Source organism: Solanum pennellii, chromosome 12 (genome assembly GCF_001406875.1).
Source record: "Solanum pennellii chromosome 12, SPENNV200".
Taxonomy (NCBI): Eukaryota; Viridiplantae; Streptophyta; class Magnoliopsida; order Solanales; family Solanaceae; genus Solanum; species Solanum pennellii.
The window spans coordinates 2,148,810-2,159,382 of NC_028648.1; the positions used below are offsets into that span (position 1 = coordinate 2,148,810).

The 10,573-nt window shown below is 28.1% G+C and overlaps 2 protein-coding genes across 2 annotated transcripts in view; one reads left to right on the plus strand and one right to left on the minus strand.

Moving 5' to 3' along the window:
- Positions 1 to 2,686, plus strand: part of LOC107006649 (protein IQ-DOMAIN 14) — a 3,110-nt gene extending 424 nt beyond the window's left edge. Inside the window, exons 2-4 of the mRNA XM_015205165.2 lie at positions 1 to 127; positions 807 to 1,010; positions 1,828 to 2,686. The exon at positions 1 to 127 is cut by the window's left edge and continues 6 nt beyond it. Coding sequence (XP_015060651.1) covers positions 1 to 127; positions 807 to 1,010; positions 1,828 to 2,442 — 946 coding nt within the window. The 3' untranslated portion in view covers positions 2,443 to 2,686. The remainder of the gene's footprint in view (positions 128 to 806; positions 1,011 to 1,827) is intronic.
- A 657-nt stretch (positions 2,687 to 3,343) lies between these two features.
- Positions 3,344 to 9,128, minus strand: LOC107005777 (probable pectinesterase 53). The gene is made up of 5 exons (XM_015204434.2): positions 8,663 to 9,128; positions 7,499 to 7,688; positions 6,649 to 6,855; positions 5,400 to 5,635; positions 3,344 to 3,526 (listed from the first exon to the last, which is right to left on the minus strand). The coding sequence occupies exons 1-5, from the start codon at positions 9,013 to 9,015 to the stop codon at positions 3,379 to 3,381; spliced, it is 1,134 nt and encodes a 377-aa protein (XP_015059920.1). The 5' UTR covers positions 9,016 to 9,128; the 3' UTR covers positions 3,344 to 3,378.
- Positions 9,129 to 10,573: the final 1,445 nt, after the last annotated feature.

Sequence of the window (10,573 nt, forward strand, 5' to 3'; positions counted from 1 at the left end):
TGCCGTCGCCGCCGCGCATGCGGCGGTTGCGGTGGTGAGATTGACTAGCCAAGGCAGAAGCTCCGCCGTGTTTGGCCGGGAAAAAATGGCTGCAACCAAAATTCAAACGGTGTTTCGTGGTTTTTTGGTAAATTCACTAAATCTTCGTTATATTAATTGCTTAATCATTTGTTCATAGAATTAACTTTTTATTTAATGCAATTATTTATTAAAAGAACCACTTCTATTTTAAATGAATTAAGTTTAAATTCAAAACTTGAAAATTTGAGTTTTCAAAAATACGTATGGATATACATTTTATTTTGTTTAAGTGAAATCATTTTTAAAAATATTTAACTTTTAAAATCTAATTAAATTTTACGATCAAATAAAATATAAATTTTCATTATCTATTGTCAAATACTATGATATAATAATAAATTTTCATTATCTATAGTCAAATACTATGATATAATAAATATTTACATTGACTTTATATTTTTTAATTTTTGATTTAAAATGACATTTTTTTATTATTTCAACATCAAACTTTGAAGTATATAATTTGAATTTCCAAAAATCATTTTGAGAGGTTTTTCAAGTTTTTATATCACACAAAATTAAAATTTCAATTTTATTATTATATATGATTCATTCACCTCATGTTAATAGCAGGTAATCTGTTTTATTTTTCAAGTTGTTGAATAACTTATGCACAAACAATTATTTTATAATTATATATGTACATGTTTTTTGATACGTTAAAATATATAGAAGTTAAACTCGTATATAATATATTTTTGTTATTATTGAAATGTTTATAACAGGCAAGAAAGGCATTGAGGGCATTAAAAGGATTAGTAAAATTACAAGCATTGGTTAGGGGTTATTTGGTAAGAAGACAAGCAAATGCTACATTTCATAGTATGCAAGCATTAATGAGAGTACAAGCAAGTGTTCGTGCCCTAAAAATCAAAGGAGGCTTCTATGTTAATCATCAAAATTCTCAATTTCAACCAAGAAAATCAATTGTAAGATCCCTAATCTACTACACTCTTAAATGATCTTATTATATGTATATGTTTACGGTTTTTTTGAGCGTTGGAGCAACGGCAAAAAGTTGTTTTCGTATGAGTTTATAGGTCACGTGTTTTGTATTGTGGATGAAGTCACTAATGCATGCATTGGGAATCATACTCGCACCTTTTTTAGAATTATGTGTTGCTTTGTGCATCGTACTGTCATTTTCTTTAAACCAAAATGATTAATCATACAAATGATGATGATGAAACTCGTATATTATAGTAGTAAAAAGTTCTCGTTTTACATACTTTTTAGAACTATGTGTTAGCTTGTGCATCAAAAAGCTCGTATATTTTAGGTTTAACTGAATTAACATTTTCAGGGTAAAAAGTTCTCGTTTACATACTTTCTAGTCTTTGTAATTGAAAAATAAAATTCTCATGGAATCTCAAGTTAACAAGTGAAACTTCAAAGACATTATCATAGAGTTTCACTTGTGCAATTTGAAATTCCACCATAGTGGCTATTTTTTAAAAGGTAAAGTCGAAAAGTGGCTATTTTTTAAAGATAATGCTGAAATTGGCTAGTTAATGTTTTTCTTTTTATTTTCGATATTCGACCTTGATATAAATAGTGAAAATATATTAAAATTTCAACAAATATCATGTTATATACCACATTTTTCAAAATAAAACAACTTCGATGCCAATACCTTCAATATTGAGTCTGTCATGTGTCGTGTTTAAATTCTGAATCCACATTTACCCATAGAACTCGTCCTAGATCCGTCTCTGACTTTTTGACTTTGTTACCATTGATTTATAGGGAAAATTTGAAGAATCAAGAAGTGGAAGTACAAAACAAATGTCTAGTAGAAGGCTATCATCATCATTTGAGGCTAACAACATAAATGAAGAAAGTGCTAAAATTGTAGAAATGGATACTGGAAGGCCCAAATCAAGATCCAGAAGAACAAACACTTGGGCTTCTAATCCATGTGATGATCCATTTGAACAAGTGCTATCTTCATGGGCCTCAGATTGGGCCCAAAAACCAGTAGGAACAGCCCAAAGTACACCAAGGTTTGCAAATTCTTGTGGATCTAACACACCAACAGCCAAAAGTGTTTGTGTTGAAAGTAATTATTTTAGGAATAATAATTATTATGATACTAATAATAATTATTATCCTAATTACATGGCTAAAACACAATCATTTAAGGCTAAATTAAGGTCACATAGTGCACCAAAACAAAGGCCAGAGTTAGGATCTAGGGTTAAAAAAATGTCATTAAATGAAATGATGGAATCTAGGGTTTCATCAAGTGGTGTTAAAATGCAAAGATCGTGTTCGCAAGCACAAGAAAAAATTAGGATCAATTTCAAGAATGTTGTTATGAGCAAACTCGGAAATTCAACAGAAGGTGAAAGGGACTTTTAAACAATTGCATCGACCAGTTCAAGACGAGCAAGACAGTCATAGAAGTGGTGAAAGTTTCAAGATATAGAATAGATAGAGAATAGAACAAAAGGGAATATTTGTTTTGTAAAGTTACAAATATGATGTGACTTAAAAGATTGCATTGAACTAATTTTCGAGGTTGATTTTAGTGTTTGGTAAGTGTAATTATTAATACTATAAAACCTTGTTTTTATTAGTATTAATTAATTGTGTTAATGATTAATCAATTGTTTTCCTCCTATTTTCTTAAAAAAGTTTATGTTCATTTTTCAATGAGCATTTTCATCCAAAAGAATTTATAAACTATTGTTTAGTTGGACAATGGCTCTATTCATAAGATGGAATGATGGATAAATAATTTCCTCAAATTATGTGAAAAAGTATGTTTCATATTTTTAAAATTAAAATAGGGAGTTTGTTGTTTTCAAAATAATATAGTAGGTTTGTTGACTCTGAGTATATGGAGGATGTGAATATCGAGAATAAGGATATAAGTTAGTACGTAGTTAAATATTATCTTATAATTTGTGGAATAAGATTGAGTGATGGTAATATTTAGTTTTTGATATATATTATGATCTGTTGTTTATTATGTTATCTTTTTATTTTTGTTTTCATTACCGTTTAGACTTTTGATTTAATTCACTTAATTCAAGAAACTTTGAAATGTTATAACAATGATTAGTTACAAAGATAAGAATGAATATTACGATTCATAATTACATGGTAGAAAGCTTGATATAAATTATGATATTCATAAACTACTATTTTAATGAAAAGAAAATGTTTACCTTGAAATTATCATAATTTTCACAAATATTTTTCTACTCTATGCCTCTTTTACTACAAGATAATGGATTTTTACAAATAAAGCCAAAAATAAAATAAAAATAATAGGGGATAAAATTATATTTATTAAAATTTGATCCATTCAGAGCCATCAATAAAGCTAAGTGAAATAAAAGGCTTAGCTTCTTGTTCAGTTAATTCTCTACACCATGAAACTCTTCCTGCAAAACTTGCCCCTGGTCCACTACATTTATATTGCCCATAAAATACAGTCCTGTCCAAAAAAAAAAATATGAAAAAAAAATTAAAAAAAAATAAAAATCGACAACAATATATTCAATGTAATTTTATAAGTGAAATCTGGAGAATTGTAGTGTTTACGAAGATAGAGATATCAATAAACCTTCAGCTCAAGAAACACATATCAAAAACAGTAACAAATTAAACGATAACCACAGTAGAAGGAAACAAAAAAGTAATACCCTTTCGTTTCGACAAGAATGACCTTATTTCCTTTTTAGTCTGTTTCAAAAAGAATAAACCCTTCTCTTTTTTTGGCAACACTTTAACTTTAACTTTCCACGTGGCATGTTTAAGACCATAAGATTAAAGGGCATTTTGGTACATTTGACATAACTTTAATTTAGAACCGCAAGATTAAAAAAATTTCTTTCTTTTCTTAAACTCCATTTCAAGTCAAACTACGTCATTCTTTTTTAAATGAAGGGAGTAATAAAAATTGACAGATAAGATAGTAGAAAAGTACTAATAATAAATAACAATAAAACAAATACAAAGGGAATTAAAATAAAATAAAATAAATTATCTGCATGAAGGGGCCTGTCTATGATAATTAATCAATTGATTAGAGTTTAAGCATAATTAATACATTGTCTTCATGCATGAAATCATTAATTATTTCCAATTAAGCTAATCAACCCCTTTTATAATTTTTGTGTATTACAGTTAGGATTATAGTTGATAATTTAAAATATATACTTAGGTTCACATGAAAAGATGCAATTTTCAACTCATCAAATCATATAATAAATGAAAATTTATATAGTTACACTAAAAATAGTATATGAGATATAATTTATGTATGAAGATAGTGGAATATGACAAATTTCCAATATCATAGTGTGTATATAGATATATAGGTAATAGATAAAAAGGACAGCACCGTCCCATGCTTACAATATATTTATAACAAAATTTTATAATTTGTGGACTTATAAAGTTAGCCAAACTTTTAGTATATAGTTTATAATTTGGTTGGTTTTTGGTATTTTTGGCAAGAAAAAAATAAACTTATCTAGGTTCTAGATTCTTTTCTTTAATGAAAAAGTGTAAAGCTATCCATAGCTCAAAAGGTTTAATCTATCTTTTTAAAAATTAAAAAAATTAGGTAAGGACTAGCACTATCTTTTGAGTGGTATTAAAAGGTAAACTAAAACAAGGTTTGGATCAATAAAAATATCATCATTCAATTTTATATCTTTTATTTTTTATTAGTTTTCGACGTTTAATATTTATATCGAAACTAAAACTAATTTAGATTTACACTGTGTAAGATTCTTACGAGGGAAACGCTCTCTATCAACATTTTTTCTATTCATGTGTCAAATCTAACACCTCTGATTACACATGAAGAGATATTATCGAAAGCAATAATTCATTACTTGCAATATGTTGGATATACTCTTAACGGTCCGAAGCATTTTGAGTAAAAATATGCCAACATGATTCAAAACAGACGATATCAAATCATGTTAAGAGTGTCTTTAGATTGTTATAGCCCAATAAAATATGCTCGTACGAAGCTATTTACCACGAAAAATTCCAAATTAACCATATCATTCTGTTACAACAACAAATCTAAAATTTCTAAAACACAAATGCACCACTAAAAAAGAAAAAAATTTACTTGGTGGGAAATTATCTCTACTTCTCTAGATAAGTAATTCAAGCTGCCAATATAGTGCATCATTTAGTCTTTTCATGACATAAGTGTCAAGCAAATAACATTATTCACACAATATCAAGTTCTGCACTGAATTGGACAATTGACATTTTCCTAAAAACGTAACATCCATGTAAATTATTTGTAATTAAACGATGTTATGTAAAATGAAACGAGAACTTACATTTCTCTAAGGGGATCACCCCAATTATGCCATCCTTTAGGTATGATAATGTTGTCCATATATGTATAAGCAAAGATGACCCTTGAGAAAGGACCCCATGCCCTACCTAGGTATAATGCACCTGAACCTGTGACCTTACAGTTCACAAAACTAAATCCTGTGTCCTCCAACATACTACTCCTTCCTTGTGCTGTTACTGCACCTGTCACTTGTGCTATTGCATGCAAATGACATCCCTACAACATCAAAACACTCACATAATTTCACATCGAGTTTATATTATATGCACTGACATATATATATGTACGTAGACAATTATTTGTACAAGTTTAAGAGGTTATATAGGGAATTAGAAGATATATATGTGATTCTTTAATCATGTCGAGTTTATGTTATATACACTGATATGTATATAATTAGTTGTACAATATTAAGAGGTTATATAGTGAATTAGAAATATGTGTATGATTTTTAATCACGTCGAGTTTATGTTATATGCAGTGACATGTATATGTAGGTAAACAATTATTTGTACAATTTTAAGAAGTTATATAGTGAATTAGAAGAGATATTTTTATGTAGTTAAGGTGCATAAATAACTAGAATTGAAGACGGGAAAATGTGTTGTAATGTGTATTGAATCAAAAAGTTATTATGACATTGACTTTAAGTTATATATACTGATATAGTGACATATTGACATATATGTATGCAATTATTTGTATAATTTAAGATGTTATATGACAAATTAGAAAAGAGTTGTACATGTTTTTCAGGTCGGTTATATATAAGATATAAAAACATCTAGAATTGAATGGAGAAAATAGGTTAAGCTCCTATATGAAACTATTCGACTCGTTACGAAATTTCAAATGACAAATTATAAATTTCATGTAGTAAAAACTAAAGGGGACAAACATGCAATATTCGAGATATAGTAAATATCGTAAAAACAGATCACAAGCAAAAAAAAAAAGATTAAAAGTGTATATTTTTAAATATTGAAGATTGAATATGCATAACTATAGATATATAGGAACCAAAATTAAAATTTTTCAACATTTCAAGAACTAAAATCGAAATTTCCTTCGTTTCTAAAAATAGATCTTAATCCACACAAATATTCAGTCAGATTTACTATTCATAAGTTTTCATAGTCGATATACATTATATACATGACATATTCATCAACTATTTTTAATTTAATCAGTTAAGTGAATCGCGGAGATAGAAAAAAGTGATTAATTACCTCAAAGAATGAAAGTCCATTGCCAAAGATGAAATCCACAGAGCCTTCAATATAACAATCTTTATAATAATGTCTACCCAAATGATCATAAAGTGTATCTTGTGCCCCCAAAAATTTGCAACCTACAAAGGCTGCTGTATCTGCTGATATTCTAAATGCCACTGCTTGTTTTCCTATGGCTCCTGGTGGTGGCACTGGTGTTGTGTTCTGCATTTCAATCACGAGTTTAAGTTTTATATACTGACAATAATGTAAAAAAATAAATTAAAATAAAGATGAATGCACGTTAAATCTTTTAAAAAGTAGTATATTTTTGAAAGATTTGACACGAGCGCAGGCAACATTAGTTGAAAATTGAGCACTAGTTTTTGAAGTTCTTTCTAGAATCAATTTAACTAATATTAAAGTTAAATTAAATAAAATCAATATAATATTCTTACTATTAAAATTCTTTATATTAAAAAACTATACTAAAAGTACGATCGGTTGCGATTCATCGAATGCCAATATAGTGAAAAGATATAAATTTTAAAATATTGATCAAAGTTAATATAGTTTGACGCAGCTCCAAAAATACAACATGACTACTACTTTAGAACGAAGAGTGAATTAAAATTGCACATATAATGATATAAATGAAACAAGAGCTTTGACGTAACTAGTAAAGTTGTTATCCTATGATCAGAAGGTTACATGTTCAAACTATTGAAAAGAGTGATACCTAACAGAAATGTAAGATACAATTATGTAAAATTAGACTTCTACGATATGATACTTTCTCGTTCTCCGTGCATAACGAAAACTTAGTTGAATTCCAACAAAAAATAAAAAGAATTATGTTTTTTTTTACCTTAAAAGTAATATTTTTGGCTTGGAAATAAGGTGAATTAACAGCAAAAGTAGCTGAACCAAAAGTGCCAAGGGGTTTTCCATTTGGGCCAATAGTTTGTGCTGTATCTCCATATTGAATTATTGTATTATCTGCTCCTTCTCCTTCTATTGTTATAAATGATTTAAATGGTGGTATATTTACTTTCTCCCTGCAAAAAAAAATATATAAATAAATAAAAAATTAGAATAAAAATACATCATCTTATAAAGAATTATAAAGACCTAACTCGAGTCACTAAGCTCTCGTAATGCACGAGTCTGAGCTCTGGACGTGGTTGTTTTTGTCGTTTGAACTTATAACTTTTTAACTATAATTTGGAAAAATATAAAAAATAGCTCGATGGATTAAGCTTTCGCTATGTGCGAATCTCAAAAAGAAAAGGTTTGATTATATTGAGTTCTATGTATCAAGAGATTGTGTTTTCTGATTAAACTCATAATCTTCTGATCACACGATAATAATTTATAAACTACTCATTTTGTATGTGATCACAAGACTATAAAATGACAAAAGGCAAAGGACAGGTACAAAAAGCAAAATTCTATTCATCACACAATTCTCCATGAATTGACAATTGACCACAAATGTTTGAGTTTGGGACAAAACATTTATCCAACATGTGAAGCTATGAAAAGACAGATCAACTAAGTAAAAAAAAATGACATTACATACACCAAAAGACAAATCACTTTTTGAGGATAAAAAACCCAAAATTTAATAAATTTACATATTGCTAAATTTTATCTTTCTCTTCCTTTTAATTCCCTCTTATTTTGGAAAAAAGAAAAAAAATTACTACAAAAAATCAATGGAAAACCACATAAAAAGATGTATCAATAGCATGTTCAATTTCAAGAATTGAGCAAAAAAAAAAAAACGATCAACTTGCATGCAACTCAATTATTATTTAATAAAAAAATTTAAAATACGCATAAACTGACTCAAACTATAAATCCAACTACCTAATTTTCAAAAATGAAACAATAAGAGTGAGTTTACACGCACCTCAAACAACTACTGATGAAATAATCAAAATCACTAATTTCCCATAAAAAATTAGTACCGTGTATGAACACAAACTGACACGAACACTACTGTTATAAAAAAAATTGCGCGACTTACGTGTAAATTCCTGCATGGATTTTAATAACAACTCTAATAAGATTGATAAATGGAAGAGAATCAATGGCTTCTTGAACTGAAGTAAAATCACCATGAGAAGGATTTTTGTCAACAATAAGTGTATATGAAGGGAATAATTTATTTTTTGCTGTTTTAAAAAGTGAATGTTTTAAGCTTCCAACAAATTGTACCCATTGCATAAATTGTTGTTCAGAATGTTGAACTTGTGTCATGTTCACATTTAATTGCTTCTTTTTTGGCCTAAGACCTTTTGTGTGACAATAAATTAAGTCAAAATTGATGAGAAGAAGAAGAAGAAAAATGAGAAGAAGAAATGGTTTAAAATTTGGCATTGTTGTTATAGGTTGTAAATTAAAGTAATATCTAGCTATCAAATGAGAATAAAAAGAAGAAAAAACCAAAAAAAAGGGTTTAAAGAGAGAGATGTTTGAAAATGTATTGCAAGTTGGCTATATATACATAATTAGATGTGTGATTCTATGTGTGGTTTTTGGGGAGTTCAAGTGGTTTTGAGTAATGAGTCATATATCATTGTTTTTTTAAGAAAAAAAAAATGCTAGTGGTGTTTTAATCAGTTTATATATATTTCGATTATTATTTTTTGAATATCTGTTATGTTTTTTTAATAGTTCAGATATCGAATAACTGTGTATATAGAGATGTAAGCAAATGAATAAAAATCACCTATGATTTTAGGTCTCTCTATGTTTGCACTATAATTATCAGATAACTCTATGATAATGTATACTTAAGCAGATCAAAAGAAATTACTTATTCTTTTTTAATAAGTTTACGTGACCTTATTATGTTTAACTAGTTTATAAAAGATGATTATTTTTCTAATTTCAAACTTCAAGTTTTATTCTTAATAACAAGTGTTTATGACTATACATATATTATGCATAGTAGTTAACAAAAGTTTTATAGCCAAACAAATGTTATGACATACATAATATCAGTAACTTCCAAAAAGATCATTTTTTTCCCGAAATTTTCAGCTTAATCAAATAGGTACACATAAATTGATCCAAACGAAAGGAATAATATTTTCTACTTTATCAATACCTGAACCACGACTCATCATAGCTTTCTTCCACTTCATTAAATCTCTGAAGGGAACATGACACAATCAGCTTTGTCCATGATACATATTTTTTAATAAAAAATATAAATATACTATATATTAAATGTTGAATTCTCTCTAACGTCTCAAATATTTTCTTTTTATTTTATAACTTAAATCATCTTAATAAAAATTCCGACTTTTATTATTGTTGGACAAATTGAGAATAATTATGAGTCATCTTTTAGGTAGAAAGTGGTACAAATTTTAGAATCATGAGTCATGACATAGGATTGAGAGTGTCACGGGTGCTTCCACTGAAATGAATGCAAAAAAGTTGGGGGGTGGGGTGGGGGGTAGTGGGTAGGGTGGTTTATAGGGGTGGTGGGGTGTTCACAAGAAAGAATTTTGGCCACAAAGACAACTTTTAATAAGATTATTTAATTAAGACAACTATCGAAAAACATCTCTAAATATTTCGTATTTTTGAATTAGTAAAACTGGTGATAATCTTAAAAACAATTTTTTTTACTTGATTAGTTAAACTTACATACACGCTCGATCTTGTAACATGAGGGAAATAAATCCCTAATTTTCATTTGTTTAGGGGTGTCTTTAACACTTCTCTCGATTTTTCATTAAGAGACTCATATTTCTACAAGAGTCTAAAATCATTTGTTATGTCATGGACCAGATCGAGGGTGTATCTAAGTTTAGCTAAATAAAGGTGCGTTTTTTAGTCTGTCAATAATTCAGAGACGGAATTAATAATTTACATCGAATTAGAACTATTTTCAACACTTGTCTTTTTAATTAATATATATATA